The 20106-nt window shown below is 42.8% G+C and overlaps 1 protein-coding gene across 1 annotated transcript in view; it reads right to left on the bottom strand.

Moving 5' to 3' along the window:
* Positions 1-1689: 1689 nt before the first annotated feature.
* Positions 1690-20106, bottom strand: part of LOC140487660 (2'-5'-oligoadenylate synthase 3-like) — a 45766-nt gene continuing 27349 nt past the window's right edge. The window contains exons 12-18 of the mRNA XM_072586943.1: positions 18718-19024; positions 16738-16910; positions 15627-15877; positions 14643-14655; positions 9781-10028; positions 7864-7996; positions 1690-3352 (exon numbers count right to left, since the gene is read on the bottom strand). Of these exons, the coding sequence (XP_072443044.1) occupies positions 3095-3352; positions 7864-7996; positions 9781-10028; positions 14643-14655; positions 15627-15877; positions 16738-16910; positions 18718-19024 (1383 nt within the window). The 3' untranslated portion in view covers positions 1690-3094. The remainder of the gene's footprint in view (positions 3353-7863; positions 7997-9780; positions 10029-14642; positions 14656-15626; positions 15878-16737; positions 16911-18717; positions 19025-20106) is intronic.

Below are 20106 nucleotides of genomic sequence, written 5' to 3' on the forward strand. Positions count from 1 at the left end.
AATGAAATGTCTGGATATCAAACCTACAGCTCAGCGAGCAAACCTACACCCTAAACCTCAACCTGAGCTACAAACCTTCACAAACCTTGCAGGGTTTTTCAAGTTCATTAGCTACTGTTTTAGTGTGTTGGTGGGTTTGTGGGTTACCATGTTGCCAAGGGGTCTGAGTAGTCTGAGTGGGAGGTGGGTGCAGTACCACAAATACAGTGGGGATGAGAAAGCAAAGAGATGATGGCAGCACATATTGTGCTGCCACTGACCTTCCTGCAGCAGAGCTGAGAGTTCCTCTGGACCATGGACAGTGCACTGACCCAATTGGAAGCTTTGAACCAGGCTGCCACAGTTTGGTGATGGCATCGCTGCTGCCAGTCCTGAGGGTAGGAGACAGCCCTCCTCTGCACCTTACCATCCACCAGGATGTTCAGGGCCATGTTGGAAATCAGGTTGCCGATGTGCCTTATGCACCATCTCTGGCTGTGGCCTGGCCTTTGAATTAAATATGGCGTCGGTTCCAGGAATCCCAGTGGATCCTTGCAGTGGTAGACACTTCAGCCTCTGATGAGGAGGGGCAGTGGGATGATTGGGCACGATAGAAAGGTGGTCCATAGGCAGTGATGTGAGTTTTCAGATTACAGCATGGTGGAAAGCCCACCACAGCTGACAGAGAGAAACCCTCTATGAAATTCACCAAAAATGACACTTTGCCAATTTCTGGTTGCCTTCAACTCATTACATTGGTAGCTTTCATAGATTCTAACACTCTTGTTGGGTCTTTCCTGTCATTTCTGTTCCTATGATTGGTGGCATCACTCTCCTGGCTGTAACCATTCAAATATTTATAACCCTCGTGTTTAAATTAGTTAATTGTTGAAATCAGCCACAATTCTGGCTTGGCTGACATCTTTCTAACTACATTGCTGATCTAGACAGCATGAAATAAAGTTCACCTGAAAGCACATTGCTTCTCAATACTACACTGACATCACCTGAATTAGGTTTCAGTAGATATTATGGGTGGCTCAGTGGTTAGCACTGCTGCCTCACAGCACCAGGGACCCAGATTAGATTCCAGCCTCAGGTGACTGTTTGTGTGGAGTTTGCACATTCTACCCCCCCATGACTGCGTGGGTTTCCTCCAGGTGCTCCGGTTTATTCCCACAGTCCAAACACATTTGGGTTAGGTGGATTGGCCATAGTAAACGTGGGGTTACGCGGTTACAGGGATGTGTGTTGGTCTGTATAGAATGGTCTTTGGAGGGACAGTGTAGACTTGATGGGCTGAATGACCTCTGTACTGTAGGGATTCTATGATTTGATCTGATTATGTTTTACTTGTTTTCTGAAAATGTTTTGAAATGGAAAAGGTAGGATGTAATTTGTGAATTATTTACTAATGGCAGCACATGATTGGAATATTTATGTAATTGTGGTACAAGTAGTTTGTAAACCAAGAATCCAAATAACTTTATATCAGTGCATCACATAGAATCAAACAGAAGATGCAACTGTTGCTGTAACACCTACATCAGATAATGCAAATTACAGGCATTACAATGACTATTACAAACCACAGTGTTGCTCAACATCCAAGACACACAAAAATAGCAATGTAAACAAATCTCCAGACTGCTTTGTAAAGTATCAATTTATTCAGAACCTGAATGATTATGCTCAGGAAATCAGTACCAATAAATTAACAAACGTTTTATTCTTTGATGCATGCATTGGAGATTACAGAAGAATGATAGATGAGGGAGTAGTATTATGAACCAGGCCAGACCCCCTCAAAACAATTTAAGAATGTAGCCCAGATCCTAACTTTGCCAGTTGCTTTAAGCAGGTGTAAAGTAGATGTTCCAGGAGAGACGCAGCTGGCCAAACCACTTAGTTTTAAACAAAACAGACTTTATTTACAAGAATGAAACACAAACAAAAGAGAACAGAATACAGGATAATTTAACATCCCCAAAAATCCAACAGATCATCCCAACTTAATGATGCTGTTCCAAATACTTGCAACAGTCCCCATAAACCCCCCTTGGCACAAAAGGTAAAATCAAACCCAGAGTCTTACAGGAGAGAGGTCAGGGACAGAGACTCAGCATAGACCTGCTTCTCCTGAGTCGAGCAGCTTCACAACATACTGCTAAAAAAAAACAAACCAAACCAGAGAAAGGCTGAGCTGGGAGAACTGGCCTTTCATTGTATAAGTGTTTTTTTTCCCCAAAACTTGAAAGCCTGTTGCCTGAGACAATATTTGCTAGCTATAATCAACCTGGCCCCAAAACCCTTGAACTTAGACTTTTCGGACTCTGTGTCTTTTACGACCTCTCTGAAAAAACCCAAGAACAACGTAACCTTGTTAAAGGACAGCATCATCGCAGTAGGATGTCTGTCCCTCAGTATCAGAGGAAATCCTACCCTTGAGAGATGTCACCCAATCTGATTAGCCAGCTGCTACAGCAGTCCCAGCACTCATCAATGGGCATTATTGAGAGGGGGGGGGGGGTGGTTAGACAAAACAAGGTGAGATCTGAGACCCCAGGGAGAGGGTTAGAGGGGGTTGGAGTCAAGGGCAGGTTGTGATAAATGAGGGTGGCATCTTAGGATGAGAGAGAGTGTTTGTCAGGGGATGTTGTAATTGAGGGCCATTTTCTCAATGATGTGGCTTCCATTCCTTTCCACCCTTTTTCAACCTGATCTCCAAACAACATATTTCCCATTCTGACTACATCAATTATATCATGCCAATGGCAGTGTATTAATAAGCTCCACTGCCTGGTCTTTAATAATTCAATATGGCAGGTGGGCTGTGATTTGGCACCCACCCACTTGCCGGTATAATGGGGGTCAAATTGGGTGGACTGCTACCCCTCCTGTCTTATACTGCCCCAAACCTCACCAAAACACATCCGACAATGTTCTGTCCAATCCATCCAGGTAGTTCAATTTGTCAGAAACTATATTCAGGCAAAAGGATTTAGATTGCAATTTTTGTAAGAAGGTTTGTTACACTGGCCTGATAAAGTTGTTTGCTGTCTGTGGTATTTTTAAAAACCTCTCCAAGACTCATGACGGGTCACCTTTTGGTTTGTTACATTAAGCTACACCAGCTGGTTTGTTCTTTCAGCAAGATGGTAACACTATAAAAAATTCCGTAATCAGACAAAGTCTGATCTTCATTCAGTATCTGGTCATTCCACTCCAGGTAACAACTGGACATCGGGGTGCTGGTCAAATCCTTGGCTTTTGTTTTTATATGCCGAATGGGTAAGAAAGGATTCATAGAGAAAGGTCCTATGCGGTATAAACTATTCTCCAGCTTGACTGAAATTGGAATATCTTTTACAGGCTAAAAGAAAAATCAAAAAATACTGTAAAATAAACAAAGGAATGCAGGTTCTGCAAAGATACATCACTAATGTTACTATAATCAGTAGTAAACTCAATGCTGGTATATTGGTGTGAGCTTGCTTAAAAAGAAGACAGAATGGAAAATCAGCTTGAGGTTTTGTAACCCTACCTCGGAACTGTGCTCTCTTGTGGCCACAGTGGGGAGTGTAGATACCCAAATTGATGCTTATTTGTCTCACTGAGGGCCAAATTAAACTATTCTACCATTTGTTTCTCATTTATCATGTCATACTTCCCGGGTTTAATATTAATCTTACATTTTGTTGGTTTGTTCCCCCAATTTTTATATACTCTTCTATTTGGTCATATTTAATATTTGAGTTCTCATAACTCAGGTTCTAAGAATAAGTTAAACAATATCAGCACATGAATCTATCAAATCATTCAAAAACTAAAGTATTTCTGGCTCCATCAGAACTAAAAACCTGAGAAAAATAATACCAATGAAAAGAAAGTTAAACACAAGCAAACAAAACTCCCAAAATATTTGAAAGAATATTTTCTTTTGCTTCTTTTTTTTACATCTGAGCTCAAGACAGGAATTGTAAATAATATTATTGACCTAAAAACAGTGCATTATCTGGGCAGTGCTGTCGGGAGATTCAACTGGGATTAGGAGTTTGCATCTCTCAGAGGCCAAGGCATTGGATCATTTGAAACAAAGGCAGAAATGGCTGGAGAAACTCAGCAGGTCTGCCAGCATCTGTGGAGTGAAAACAGAGTTAATCGTTCAAAGGTTGGGAGAAGATTTGAAACTCGGGTGCTCGTTGTTGTGGTTCTGTTCGCCGAGCTGGGAATTTGTGTTGCAGATGTTTCGTCCCCTGTCTAGGTGACATCCTCAGTGCTTGGGAGCCTCCTGTAAAGCGCTTCTGTGATGTTTCCCCCGGCATTTGTAGTGGTTTGTATGTGCCGCTTCCGGTTGTCAGTTCCAGCTGTCCGCTGCAGTGGCTGGTACATTGGGTCCAGGTCGATGTGCTTATTGATTGAATCAGTGAATGAGTGCCATGCCTCTAGGAATTCCCTGGCTGGGAATTCCTAGAGACATGGCACTCATCCACTGATTCAATCAATAAGCACATCGACCTGGATCCAACATACCGACCACTGCAGCGAACAGCTGGAACTGACAACCGGAAGCGGCACATACAAATCACTACAAATGCCGGGGGAAACATCACAGAAGCGCTTTAAAGGAGGTTCCCAAGCACTGAGGATGTCACCTAGACAGAGGACGAAACATCTGCAACACAAATTCCCAGCTCGGCGAACAGAACCACAACAGAGTTAATAGTGTCTGACTATTCTGAAGGGCAGCCAGATCTTCCTTGATCTCTGACAAGAGGGTCTTAAACATCAGAATGAAGAGCCAAGAAGCTCCAACTCAACTTACGTTCCTGATGTGCCTTAGATCCTGAGGGAGTCCAAAATCAAAAACAACTGTGGTACCTGGGTGGGTCATTTAAACTGTGTTAGATCCTGCTTGGGTTACTCTGTGATTGGCCAGTAGCCCAAAGGGGTTGGCTATTTGCCATCTTCCTACCCTGCCTTTAACTTGGACTGACTTTGCGTTTGTCCTAGCCAGTCTGCTGTCACAGACAGTCTTCATTGTGCCCCCACACTGGCTTCTCCCCCCACCCACTGACAGTGTTAACTCTCCAGAGTTACCTTCAGGACTCCCTGGTCTCTGTCCAACCAACATCTGTTGAGTTTGGCATTTTCCTGGGAATGACTGGGAGGAGCTTGGTGCTTTAGGGTGTAGGTTTGCTCGCTGAGCTGTAGGTTTGATATCCAGACGTTTCATTACCTGGCTAGGTAACATCATCAGTGGCGACTTCCAAGTGAAGCAAAGCTGTTGTCTCCTGCTTTCTATTTATATGTTTGTCCTGGATGGGGTTCCTGGGGTTTGTAGTGATATCATTTCCTGTTTGTTTTCTGAAGGTGTTGATAGATGGTATCTAGATCTGTGTGTTTGTTTATGGCGTTGTGGTTGGAGTGCCAGGCCTCTAGGAATTCTCTGGCATGTCTTTGCTTAGCCTGTCCCAGGATAGATGTTTTGTCCCAGTCGAAATGGTGTTTTTTCCATCCGTGTGTAGGGCTACGAGGGAGAGAGGAGCTTGGTGCATTTATATAGTTGTGGGGTGGGGGGGGGGGGGGGGGGGGAGTGGGAGCCAGTATCAGAGTGAGAAGGGGCAGTCACTATCAGAAATAGGAAGGGGATTGCTTCAGGGATAGGGAGTGATCACTGAGGAGGATGAGGGACTGATGGGGAGGGGATCACTGTCAGGGATAAGGAGTGATCACTGGAGTGGAGTGCAGTTAGGAAAATCACTGATCAGAGGATTGAGGAGGAAGGTCACTGCCATAGGCTGGGTTTGTTTGTTATGTTAGTTTTCTCTCTAAACAAAAACCAAACAGCCATGGGAAAGTTAATTGTAGACATGCAGCCTTGGGACATTTCAAAACTGAACAGAATACATGTATGGCCACAACAAAGGGGACCTGTTATACTGCTCCACATGGGATCTATCAGACAGCAACTTCACTCCATAATTCTGAAGGAGCCAAGATGGGGGCTGGTGGTGAAAAGGTCCCAATACAAATAAATCGGAGTGCAATGTCAATCTGACAATGATTGCCATTCCTCAGAAAGTTCAAACTATAGATTCCAAGCAGCTGCTGAGTCAGATTGATGACCAGGCAGAGTACAGAGTGATTGTAGTGAAAAGGCCTACTGAAGTGTCTGGGATCACTCATCGAGTGAATTATACCAGTCAGACTGACACACTGATCCATGAGTTGGTCATAGTTTGTATAGAAGTAGGGATGCTATAATTTATCTCAGTGTATGTGACCTACACAGGGGAGAAAATAGGTTGGTCAGGAATACTATTGTTGATCTTTGCACTATTTGGAGGTACACGCACATGGATAGCTTTGAAGTCAGTTCGAAACCACTCTCCTCCCACTTAAACCAGATATTTATGCTCATTGTCATAACACCAGCCATTTATTTTCAGGTGTCAGAAGGTCACCTAATTCCATGGAACCAGAACAGCAGCCCAGGGCTTGGAAGAGGTGCAGAAGGGATTTATTAGAATGGTAAAACTGAAGAGAGACTTTAGCTCTGTGAAGACACTGGAGAAACTCAAGTTCTTAAGAGGGCATTCAACACAAATATTCAAAATCATGATTGTTTTTGGTACGTAAAGAAGAACTGTTTTCTGTGATGAAAGACTTGGTAACTGGTGTTAGAAATTTAAGGCTATTAATGAAACAACATGAGGAGGCATTTTTTAAACACAGCCAGTTGTTACAATCTGAAATATGCTGCCTGAGAGAGTGCTGGATGGAGATTCAATAGTAACAGCGTAAAGCGAATTGCATAAATAGTTAAAAAGAAGCTACTTTGCAGGGCAAAGATTGGAGAGTGACACTAATTGGACAGATGTACAAAAGAGCCAGCACAGGCACGAGAGGCCAAACGGCCTCTTTATTTGCTCTGTCATTCGATGATTTTATGTCAGTACTCCCAGGATGAAGAGGAAAACAATCAACAAAAGACTGATTAGATCAGGAATTATCCACAATTTCCACATCATACCCTTAACATGAGCAGAGTGCAGTGGAGGCCAGGACGCTAAATGTCTTCAAGGCAGAAATTGATAAATTCTTGATGTCACAAGGAATTAAGGGCTACGGGGAGAATGCGGGTAAGTGGAGTTGAAATGCCCATCAGCCATGATTGAATGGCGGAGTGGACTCAATGGGCCGAATGGCCTTACTTTCGTTCCTATGTCTTATGGTCTTATGGTCTTAACATACCTCAACATCTCTCAAATGAGCACGAGCAAACAAAATTTGACATAGAGCAACAGTGACCAGAAGTTGGGCGGCACGGTGGCACAGTGGTTAGCACTGCTGCCTCACAGCGCCTGAGACCCGGGTTCAATTCCCGCCTCAGGCGACTGACTGTGTGGAGTTTGCACGTTCTCCCCGTGTCTGCGTGGGTTTCCTCCGGGTGCTCCGGTTTCCTCCCACAGTCCAAAGATGTGCAGGCCAGGTGAATTGGCTATGCTAAATTGCCCATAGTGTTAGGTAAGGGGTAAATGTAGATGTAGGGGTATGGGTGGGTTACGCTTCGGTGGGGCGGTGTGGACTTGTTGGGCCGAAGGGCCTGTTTCCACACTGTAAGTAATCTAAAAAAAAAGTTTGGAGAAAGACGTAGATTTACAGAACATCTTAAAAAGAGGAAAATAAACTAAGAAACAGCCAATTTAAGGTTGGATTTCCAGAGGATAGAGCCTAGGCAGCTGAAGTTGGGGTACATGTGATCTAACAAAGCAGCTTTGTGCTTTATGGATCATGCAAAGTATGACAGTCTTTTACTATTCTCTCCTCCTCGATCAACCATTCAATATAATCACGTTTGATAGTTCTGTGATATTTTACCTCAACTTTCCAGGGTTCCACGTTATATGCACAGACTTGCTTTAAGCAATTTTTAGCTTCCTTTGCAACCAAGTCCCATCGAGCATTTCCAGCAACATTTCCTGTTGGATCTGCAGGGTCGAGTATCATTGGCCTAATTTTCAAACAACACAAGGATCACCAATCAAATGATGAATCTGCAATGCTCATTCTTCAGCTTATATATTTGTATATGTAACTAATTCCTGTTCAGAGCCCAGTGGCATAAAGATTCACAGAATCTCTACAGTAAGGAAGGAGGCCATTCAGTCCCTAGCAGCCCACCCAGACCAAGCCTCTCTACCCTATTTCTGTAATTACTATGGTTAATCCATCTAGTTTACACATTCCTGGACACCATGGGGCAATTTAGCATGGCCAAACCACCCAACCAGCATATCTTTGGACAGTGGGACAAAACCAGAGTACCTGGTGGAAACCCACACAGACATGGGGAGAACATGCAAAAGCCAGTCAGACAGTCACCTAAGATGGGAATCGAACCTAGGTCTCTGGCAATGTGAGGGCAGCAGTGCTAACCATCTAGGAGCACAATTTTGGACTCTCAAATCTTTGCTCCTCTACTACTTCTGGGCTCTTATTTTCCAAGAAATGTATGACCTCTTTGTTTTCTATTATCCAGAAAGGACAATTTTGAATATGAAATTTCTGTGTTCCTATTTTCAGGAAACCAGAATGGAAGAACTATGATTAACCAAATCTGACAAGTTATCTGCAGGTTTTACTAGAAAGTAAATATTTCATTGGTGAATGCTTCCTTTTCCTCCCACACAACTGTTTCTCACTGTCAGACCTCTACTGATGCCACTCTTGAAGAAACCAATGAGATGTGAAGGCACTGACCAATAAGGGCATTTGCTCCAAATGTTTGCTTTGCACAGCTGGCCCATGAAGCCAAATCCCACTTATTCAAAGCTGTACTATTTATTTATTTATTAATTAAAACATTGCAGTCAAATTTGAAGTATCGAAGTCTGATTTGTATACATAATTGCTTCCTGTTCAGAGTAGAAGTGCACTACTGATGCAGACCTGCGCTATTTTACAAAGACAGAAACACTATTCTTAACTCTCCAAGCCCTTTGTTCCTCCACCCATTTATCTTCTACCAAATGCTTGACTTCATCTTTTTCTGTTACGCAAAAAAGAAAATTCTGAATAAAGGAAGTTTCCAAAACCAACCAGGGTTGGTATATTTACCAAATGAACCTATGTGGAACCTTATAAATCCTTTGATTAGTTATTATAAATTTCAAATCTCCATAATTCCCAGTAGATGAACCAATGGGATACTTATTTCACAAAACCAAGTTGGTATCATCTGGACCGCACCATGTGCCTGGACAGGCATGATGGGCGGCACGGTGCTTAGCACTGCTGCCTCACAGCGCCAGAGACCTGGGTTCAATTCCTGCCTCAGGCAACTGTCTGTGTGGAGTTTGCACATTCTCCCCGTGTCTGCGTGGATTTCATCCGGGTGCTCCAGTTTCCTCCCACAGTCCAAAGATGTGCAGGTCAGGTGAATTGGCCATGCTAAATTGCCCATAGTGTTAGGTCAAGGAGTAAATGTAGAGGAATGGGTCTGGATGGGTTGCTCTTTGGAGGGTCAGTGTGGACATTTTGGGCCGAAAGGCCTGTTTCCACACTAAGTAATCTAATCTATGTAAAAGGGTGACAGAAACACATCCAATAATTGCCTAACAGATTTAGATAATCACTGAAGGGGAAACTTTGGCAGAGCCTTGAGACATCAGCAATGGAATCAGACTAATTGAATAGCAATTTCCAAGATTTGGAGCAGGGATGATACACTGATTGGCCTTCTTCTGCACAATAATTTTCCATCTGGAAAAATACTGTAAAAACAATCCAACTTGCCTTTGTTCTTGAAGTTTATCTTTCAGGAAATTAGCCACATAGCAATTGTCGAAGTCATAGTTCGTGGTCCAGAACAGCCACAGCTCTCTGTATCTAACAATCAACTTCATTACTGTGCAGAATCCTTCAGCAGTACTGAACTTGTCTCCCCCACCCATACTTTCCCACGCATAGATGACCAGCAGCTCCAGGGCATACTTTGGTGGCAGGAACTCTCCACATAGTTGACGTTTGTATGGTTGGACGTACTGTTGGGTTAAATAAAAAATATTCACTGCACACACTTGCAATCCTTCCAGAGTTAAAAATCACACAACACCAGGTTATTGTCCAACAGATTTAATTGGAAGCACTAGCTTTCGGAGCGCTGGTCCTTCATCAGGTGGTGAATCTTTGCAGGAGTACTGAAATGTAAACTTTGCCAAGCAATGTTCACAGTGTAAAGTTTCCCTTAATGGGAATACAAACTAAAGTAAAATGTTCTTGAAAAACAATTTTAAAAGGACAATTAGTTTTCACATTTCCACCTGTGGGGCAAGCTTTAAGATAATTGACAAAACAGGGAGAGGAGCAGAGTGTTATTTTACGGAGTATCTGATTATGATTGGGATTGTACTGCCTTTAAATGGCAGTGAAAGCAGGTTTACGAGGAACTTTCAAAAGGAAATTGATTTTATACAGTATATGAAAAGTAAAAATTTAGAGATGTCGAGAAATCGCAGGGGAGTGGGACTAATTGGATAGTTCATCACAAAGCACCAAATGTTTTTTGTCAACTATATCATCCTATTAACTACGTGCAGAGGCCAGGGCTAAGAAATCAAGAATTGGTCACATTGACCTTTCTGCTGAATCTTTGTTCTCATGTGTTTGTTCAGAGACCCTGCAGGAGAAACTTGTTTATGTAGTGAACTTCGGTCGGTCGTTTGCCTAGGGCCAGATCACACTGTCTGCACAGTGTGAATGGCAATGATCTTTGATCTCACTGAAGACCAGACATAGACCAGGCAGATAGTGAATCCAGCTGCTGCCTACCTTAAGGGAATCAGTGTACATCTGCACAGCAAATGGCACTACATGAGTACTACACCTCTACATCCTCCCCCCCCTACCCAGTGCCTGCATCTCATTTTACAACCTGTGAATGGTGGAAGGGTGTGTATTAACTCTTTATTTCCTCTTAAACCAGACAAGACACAGGTTTTCTTGCTTAAATATTCATTTATACATGCATGGGAGACGTCTACGTCAAGAAAATGTCATTCAGCTCAGATTTTATTATGAAAGCCAAGGCTTTGCACCAGTTTTACAGATAACAATCTTCCAACCGGCTATTACTACAGATAATATTTCACAATCAAAGGATTACACTTACTCATTCCTATTTCTACATAACCCTGGTTGCATAATTTGCTGTTATCCAATCATATTCAAATTTACACACATGATAATACAATCCAATTATATCATTACATGTCCAGATCCCATATTGTTAACATTGTGGCAGGAACCCAAACTGCTCATTCTCTCCCTAAGCAATGGGAATTGAATCTTTTCTGTTCCTGGAATTAAGTGGTAACATTAAGCAGGTTTTGAAGACACTTCACCTAATCTACCTGATTGACCCTATTCTGTAGCTAATCTAATCTAATCTATCCAGATTGGACACAATGCTGAAAGACAAAGCTTCCTCCAGTCTGCCCCAGGTGCAAAAACATTTCTTACTTAAACGGATATCCAAATGTTTGCAATTGAAGCTGGATGAATCACAAAACCATAGAAAAAGGCCATACACCAGAAACCATTTCAGCAACAGGAGTCAAGAGAGTACGAGACGGGGTGGTGGTGTGGGGCAGTCGGGAAGCTAAATTTGAACATAAAATATTTATCTTGTGAATTGGCACAGTGATTGCAGAGCAGGAGCGGACACAGAAGTGGACACGGGGACTGCTGGGTAGGTGAACTCATATTTGGGCAATGTCTGGAGTTGGAGGAGATAGTGGAGGTCCTTAATGAATATTTGCTTCAGTATTCACTACTGAGAGGGACCTTGTTGTTTGTGAAAACAGCATGAAACAGGCTGATATGCATGAACAGTTTGATGTTAAGAAGGAGAATGTGCTGGAAATGTTGAAGAACATGACAATAGATAACTCTCTTGGGGATGACAGGATAGACTCAAGGTTACTACAGGAAGAAAGGGAAAAGATTGCTGCTCCTTTGGCAATGATCTTTGCGTCCTCACTGTCCACTGGAGTAGTGTCAGATGATTGGAGGGTGCCAAATGTCATTCCATTGTTCAACAAAGGGAATAGGGATAATCCTGGAAATTACAGACCAATCAGTCTTACGTCAGTGGTAGCAAATTATTGGAGAGGATTCTGAGAGACAGGATTTATGATTATTTAGAAAAACAGTTTGATTAGAGATAGTCAGCATGGCTTTGTGGGAGGCAGGTCATGCCTCACAAACCTTATTGAATTATTTGAGGATGTGACAAAACACATTGATGAAAGTAGGGCAGTAGATGTATGGATTTTAGTCAGGATTTGATCAGGTTCCCCATGTAGGCTCAGTCAGAAAGTAAGGAGGCATGGGATACAGGGAAACATGTCTGTTTGGATACAGAATTGGCTGGCCCATAGAAGACACAGGGTGGTAATCGATGGAAAGTATTCAGCCTGGAGCTTGGTAACCAGTAGTGTTCAGCAGGGATCTGTTCTGGAACCTCTGCTCTTTGTGAATTTTATAAGTGACTTGGATGAGGAAGTGGAAAGGTGGGTTAGTAATTTTGCCAATGACACCAGGTTGGAGGAGTTGTGGACAGAGGGCTGTTGGAGTTACAATGATACATTGACAGGATGCAGAGCTGGGCTGATAAGTAGGAGATGGAGTTCAACCTGGAAAAGTGTGAAGTGATTCATTTTGGAAGGTCAAATTTGAATACAGAATACAGGGTGAAAGGCAGGAATCTTGGCAGTGTGGAGGAACAGTGTAGAGTGCAGAGGGATCTTGGAGTCCATGTCCATAGATCCCTCAAAGCTGCCACCCAAGTTGATGGGGTTGTTAAGGCGACATATGGTGTGTTGCTTTCATTAGCAGGGGGATTGAGTTTAAGAGCTGTGAGGTTACTTTGCAGTTCTATAAAGTCCTGGTTAGACCACACTTGGAATATTGTGTTCAGTTCTGGTCACCTCATTATAGGAAGGATGTGGAAGCTTTAGAGAGGGTGTAGAGGAGATTTACCAGGATGCAGCCTAGTCTGGAGGGCATGTCTGATGAAGAAAGGTTGAGGGAATTGGTGTTTTCTCATTGGAGCGAAAAAGGATGAGAGGTGACTTGATAGAGGTGTACAGAATGATGAGAGGCATAGATAGAGTGGATAGCCAGAGACTTTGCCCAGGATGGAAATGGCTATCACAAGGGGGCATAAATTTTAAGGAAATTGGAGGAAGGTTTAGGGGAGATGTCAAAGGTAGGTTCTTACACAGAGTATGGTGGGTGTGTGGAATGGACTGCCAGCACTGATAGTGAAGACAGACACATTAGGGACATTTAATCGACATTTAGAGTGGGATAAAAGGTCAGCACAACATTGAGGGCTGAAGGGCCTGTACTGTGCTGTACTGTTCTATATTCTAGAAACTGAACACCATGCATAAAATACATTGGCAAACTGGGACTCCTGTCAGACCAAACTTAAAGCACCTCTTGAATCAATTATATTGTTTAAAAAGTACAATAACTATAAAAATAACTTACCTGTTAATGGCAGCGTCTGGACTGAAGAATTCTGAGGAAGCTCACTTCTTGTCTAATTCATCTGATTTCAGATGACAGTCAGCAGGCCCCTCATTAACTTATTGAAGGCCCTTACACCCTGAGTGCATCTGAAGTTGAGATCAACTAAATTAGCAGAGGCCCAAATATGTACATGTATTGCATATGGAATCCCAGCCCTAAATTTGTTGTTTTCATTGCACATTTTACAACTGACATAAACAGAAACACAATTAGAGTGGTGCTATAAAAGCACAGCAGGTCAGGCAGCACCCGAGGAGCAGGAAAATCGAATTCCTGATGAAGGACTCCTGCCCAAAACGTGGATTTTCCTGCTCCTCAGATGCTGCCTGACCCGGGATGGAACCACTTGCCGCAGCAGGTTCGCTGCTGCCGATTAGCCACTGCCCTTTCAACGCCGAGGACGCTTAGCCAGCGCCCACTGGCCACTGAAGACGATTCGCCTGTTCACCACCGCACCAATTTTTGGAACAGGAATTTTTAGTATGGAAACAGAAATTATTAGTAAACTTGGAAATAAGAAGTTTTACCACGATGGTTTGATATATATTTTTGATAAACTATCCAAGAGTGATTCAAGTATTAAGTTTTGGCAATGTGAACAAAGTGGCCGATGTAATGGACGGATCCACACCAAGAGTAGCACTGTGATAAAAACAATTAATGGACACACACACATTCTCCTTCTGCAGCAAGTGTCCAAATTGCGAAAGTGAAAACAAGCTTAAAATGTCGTGCAGAAGAATTGCAGGAAGTAGCTAGTGTTCTTATTAAGGAATGTGTCGCTGATGTCCTTCAGTCAGTCCTAGCATCTTTACTGACGAAAAGCAGCATGAAGAAAATAATTCGACGAAGGAATGATATTAGTTTAGCGTCAGCAACCCTACTGATCTTCAGCATTTGGTGATTCCAATTAGATACAAAGTATATAAGCCGGATAACGGAGCAGAAGAAAAAATTATTTTGGCAGATAGCAGTCAAGGAAGTAATCGAATAATCATATTTGGTAGGGAATCTTGGATGCATCATTTAGCAGAATCCACCTGGTTTGTGGATGGTACGTTCAACATATACCTGAGAGAATAAAATCGGGGCTAATGTATTTTAGCAAAAAGACTTGATGGGGTTCACCCAATATTGTATATACTTCTACCAAATAAGCAGCGTTCAACGTATGTATGCATGTTTGAATTGGTGAAGTTCTTGGTACCTAATCCCAGACCACAGTATATCGATTGTGACTTTGAGCAGGCAGCTATCAATGCTATGAGAGAATGTTTTCCTGAAGTTAGAATTAGGGGCTGTTTCTTTCATTTAGCGCAAAGTATGTATAGACATATTGCTGCAGTTGGAGCAACTCATCAATACAACACTGATCCTGATTATGCTTTAAAAGCAAAAACGATAATTGTGTTGGCTTTTGTGCCACTTAGTGACCTTGATAACTACGTAGAATCATTCGCAGATTTTTTGCCTCAAGAACTACAACCAATACTAGATTAGTTTGAATTTAATTATATTGGACTCTACAATAGATGGGGCAGTAGTCGAAGTGCACCATTGTTTCCCCATGATGTGTGGTCGGTCTATGAGACAACAATAAACGATGAAGGTCGCACAAATAATCAGACTGAAACCGCTCATCGGAGATGTGCTTTTGAACTCGGAGCTCACCACCCAACCATATAGAAATGTGTGGGAACGTTAATGAAAGTGCAAAAGGGGCGTGATTTATATATGGAACAGCTGATAGCAGGTTACCCACCACAAATAAAGCTAAAAAAGTATCAACACGCAGGCGATAGAATAAAAAAAATTGTTGTTGAATACGGCGAAAGAGATTGTTTGGAATATCTTAGAGGAATAGTGCATAACTATCAAATGAACTGAAATTTCATTGTTTAATATTAATGTGAGATTTTACTGCCATTAAAGATTTTTAAAATAAATTTCCTTTTTCTGGTTAAAGTTTGTAACTCATTTTTATATATAAACCAATAAAATTATATTTATTTTACGATATATTCATTAAAAAAAGTATGTACTTGTATAAATAAAGGGGACTGAGAATTATGAAAGAACAGGCAGGAGGGAAAACAATCAGTACAGGTGGCGAATAGTCTCCAGAGGTCAAACTACCCCAGTGGTGAAATGCTGGTGGCGAACCGGCAGTGACTAATCGGCGGCAGCAAGTGTGCCGTGGCGAATCGTCACTAACCTGCCTGACCTGCTGTGCTTTCCCAGCACCTCTCTCATCTTGTCTCTGATCTCCAGCATCTGCATTCCTCACTTTCGCCTATAAACAGAAACAGGTGAAACTTCAGCTCATTTGGACACCTGTCTTATTTTCTTTTGGCTAGAACCTGGTCAACAAACTGAAAAGAACAGGTTTATGACTGGCAGGACAGCCTTCACAATTCACAGGAGTATTACAGCACAGAGGCCATTCAGCCCATTGTGTCTGTGGGAGCTCTCTGTCTGAGCATTCTCTTTGAGCCACTGTGTGCAACCCCACACACTGTTCCTTTCCAAATCCTAGCTTCCTGTGGAATATTTCAGTTGAATTTGCCTCCACCATATTTTTAGTAAACGCATGCCAAACCCCAAGCACTCACCGCATGAACACAATTTTTCTTGCACTACCTTTGCTTCTTTTGCTCATTTCTTTAAACCTATGTTCTCTGATTCTCGGTCCTTTCACAAGTGAGAGCATTCTCCCCATCTGCCCGGTTTAACACCTCATGATTTTTAAAACTTTCATCAAATTTCCTCCTAATTTTCTCTTCTCTGAGGAGATCAGTCCCAACTGCTCAATCCATCTTCATAACTGAAGTTCCTCATCCCTGGAACCACTCTTGTCAATATTTTCTACATTCTCCCACATTTTCACACTTTCCGATAATGTAGCTCCCAGAAATGGATGTAATACTCCAAGTGATACCCAACCACTGTCTTACATAAATTCAACATAATCTCCTTTCTGTAAGCTTTATTAACCATGGTCTCAACCTATCCTTCCATCTTTCTGACATATGTACATATGCACCCAGGTCCCTCTGCGCCCCTTTAAAATTGTGCCCTTTCTGTTACATTAAACCTTTGCAAGTTTGTATTCACAATACATAAATGAACTTCAACAACAGTCCTTACACCTACCTCTATGTACCAGTATTTCACAAGGCGGATCAGGTCCTTCAGTTTAACTGGACGGCACTTTACAAAGTTCCTTTGAAGTTCAGTGAAGCATGTTGAGAATTCTCCTCCTAACCCCCTGGCCATAATCAGGTTCACATAAACCTGGGCATTTGGACGGGTTTGTGTTTGCTGACCTTTAACACAGTGAAGAAATGGTCTCTTATTTTTCAAGCACTGGGCCAATTTAATACGGAACAAATTGTTAATGATTGATGGAAAACCATTTTGTAAGGAAGAACTTCAAAATGGTGTAAAGCTGAAATAAAATTGAAGTGCTGGAAATGCACATTGCCTGGTATGTCCCCAGGGGCTTTCCAGGCTTCCCACCATTACCTTGATAGCGCCAGGGCCCCGGGTTCAATTCCCGCCTCAGGCAACTGTGTGGAGTTTGCATGTCCTCCCAGTGTCTGCGTGGGTTTTCACTGGGTGCTCTGGTTTCCTCCCACAGTCCAAAGATGCACAGGTCAGGTGAACAGTCCATGCTAAATTGCCCGTAGTGTTAGGTGAAGGGGTAGACATAGGGGAATGGGTCTGGGTGGGTTGCTCTTCAGAGGATCGGTGTGGGCTTGTTGGACCGAAGGGCCTGTTTCCACACTAAGTAATCTAATCTAATTGAAAAAAAAACGTTGGAGTAATGTTTTGCTGTTCATTCTGGAATTTGAGCAACACTTCAGCAAGATATTGAAATTCTACCTGATATACCTGACAACATTGAAATAAAGGAGAAATGCAGGTCCCAGGGAGAGAAGGTAAAAACAATGACTGCAGATGCTGGAAACCAGATTCTAGATTACAAGGGTGCTGGAAAAACACAGCAGGTCAGGCAGTATCCGAAGAGCAGGAAAATCGACGTTTCGGGCAAAAGCCCTTCATCAGGAATAGAGGCAGGGTGCCTGCGGCATTTATCTTTCCACTCTGCAGGCACCCTGCCTCTATTCCTGATGAAGGGCTTTTGCCCGCAACGTCGATTTTCCTGCCCCAGGGAGAGAAGCTGAAGCTCCACGTCCTCGGTTGTTTCAGTCCTGACAGTGGGCATGGACAATTGAGGCTACTCTGTTAAAAGGTGATGGAAGTATAAGCCTTGCTTTGGTGTCAGGAATGTGTGGTGGTATACTGGCCTTTTGAAGAGCAGAAGTACAACCCCATCATTGGGACATGGGCTACTTCCTTGGCCAGACCATGGATGGTCATCTCCATGTCTATACTTGAAAGGGCTTCCAATGGATTCATTTACAAAGGGGGCTGGTCACCCCGGAGTTGTTCAGGGAGAGGTGGGTGCCGCAGGGAGTGAAGTGCATTATTTCCCTCTCCAACTCTATTTTGATTTCGTCCCTACCCTCCCCTTCACTGTTTTGATCACACAGCATTGCCCTTTGATGTGAAGGGCGGTGCTTGTCACTGGCCACTCGGGTGTTTTCCTATCTTCCTGGTGGTGGAAATTGAATAAAGATTTGTACACCTTGTGTCTTTCACTGTGTCTCACACCTGCACACGCACTATGGGTGCTGGGGAAAAAATAAGCACTACCGCCTAACTGCGGTAGTGTGGAAAAAAATAATTTTAAAAAAACAAACAAAGGGAGCTGGTGTTGAATGTTTCCAGGAGGCCTTTAAGACCCCGCAGACATCCTAGCAGCCTGGTGCAAATGGTTACCCAAGATGCACCTCTTTTGACTGCCTAGCCTTACAGCAGAGGAAGTGATTGGTGAACAGATCCCATTTCAGCAGATAAAATGGCGAAGCATGAAAATATTCAAGTGAATCCCCCTGAAGGCTGTTTCACCAAGCTGGCCAAAGACTTTGGCCTGAGATAAAGATCACAGCAGGCAGGAGTGGTGAGGGTGGGCAAGGGGATGAAGTGGGCAAACAGCAAAATAAACTGAATGGATATAAACATCACAACCTCCTTCCCACCCAACCATTTTTCATTAATGGCTCATACCCAAAGCATCGAATGCTGGGAGAACATCGACCTCCACAGAATCAGACACCTCAGTGGATTGAAAACGGAAACTCAGAGAGCGAGGCGATGAGGTCAAGCCAGATGGTAACGTAATCATTCGGGGCTCTGTCATATTGATATCGAATGCAATTTCTTCCCAGATCTTATTCAGCATCTTCCAAATTATTGTCAGGATTTCAGCCCGGTTTTGCTTCTGGTCATGAAAATTTTTGAACTGGCTGATGAAAACAACCAGATCTGCATCCGAGCGATTTTTTAAAGTTGTCCCTTTTCCAGAGGAGCCGCCCTGAGAAGACAAATGAAGTAACAGCATGACCTTTTAGAGAATGGTTAGGAAATCACATTACCATAGAAATCAACATGGAGTCATCATCAAATCCCTTGCTATGGCCAAAATTTAATGTTAGCCATGTGGGTTCTGTACTGTCACTGAGGCCCACAATCATCATCTTTAACCAAATCCAATCCCAAGCCTTGAAGCAGAAGCTGGTGCCTTGAATTCTGAGTTCTGCTTTTTGAGTTTGGAAGGTTGAGGGACAATCTAATTGAGATGTTTCAGACACCATTGGGATTTGGTAGCGTAGATGCAGAAATATTATAACCACTGGTGTGGTGAATCCAGGATAAAAAGGGTGATATTGTAGAAATTAGAGTTAGGCCCCTTAGGAATTAAACCAGGATGCACTTCTTCACAGTAAAAGTAAGAGAAATCTGGAGTTCACCAGAGCTTCTTGTCTTGTATTCATCAGAAGAAGGACACCAATTCATACAGCGTGAGTACAGGGTGTTGTTTGGATGCGCCATTAATATGGAGATGGAACAAGAACAGTTGATTGTTAATCTTAATTCTCAGGCTAGGCAGGTGACCTCTGATTGGTCAGGTTTTGCTACATGGACAAAACAATGATTGGTCATCACCATGATCTGTTTTCCTATTATAAACAAAAACTGCAATGTATGTTTGAATTCCATTTGCCAACATAAAGCAGAGCCCCGTGCATTAATACATACGGCTTGGAGCACAAACACATGGCTGCATTGTTCTATGTTCTATGTTAATATGGGCACAAATGATAATCTTAAATTGGTTTCCGGTGTAATTTCTGCTCACTCCAGATTATTTAATAAATGATGTCCAATAGCAGAATCATATCGTATGTCAGACTTGCTGTTCTGAGGCTTGCAGACATGGGCTGGAGGAGCACGATTATCATGCTGCCCAGCGCAAAGGGCCAATGGTTGGAACATATGGCCCATGCCCTGCCATCACACTGCTATCTAAGTTCATATCGCATCAGTCATTTGTGTGGCAGGCAAAAGATCGTTGGGCTTGACAGCAGCATCTTGCACAATGTGTGTTCCTGCTCA

Source organism: Chiloscyllium punctatum, chromosome 17, assembly GCF_047496795.1.
Source record: "Chiloscyllium punctatum isolate Juve2018m chromosome 17, sChiPun1.3, whole genome shotgun sequence".
NCBI classification, from domain to species: domain Eukaryota; kingdom Metazoa; phylum Chordata; class Chondrichthyes; order Orectolobiformes; family Hemiscylliidae; genus Chiloscyllium; species Chiloscyllium punctatum.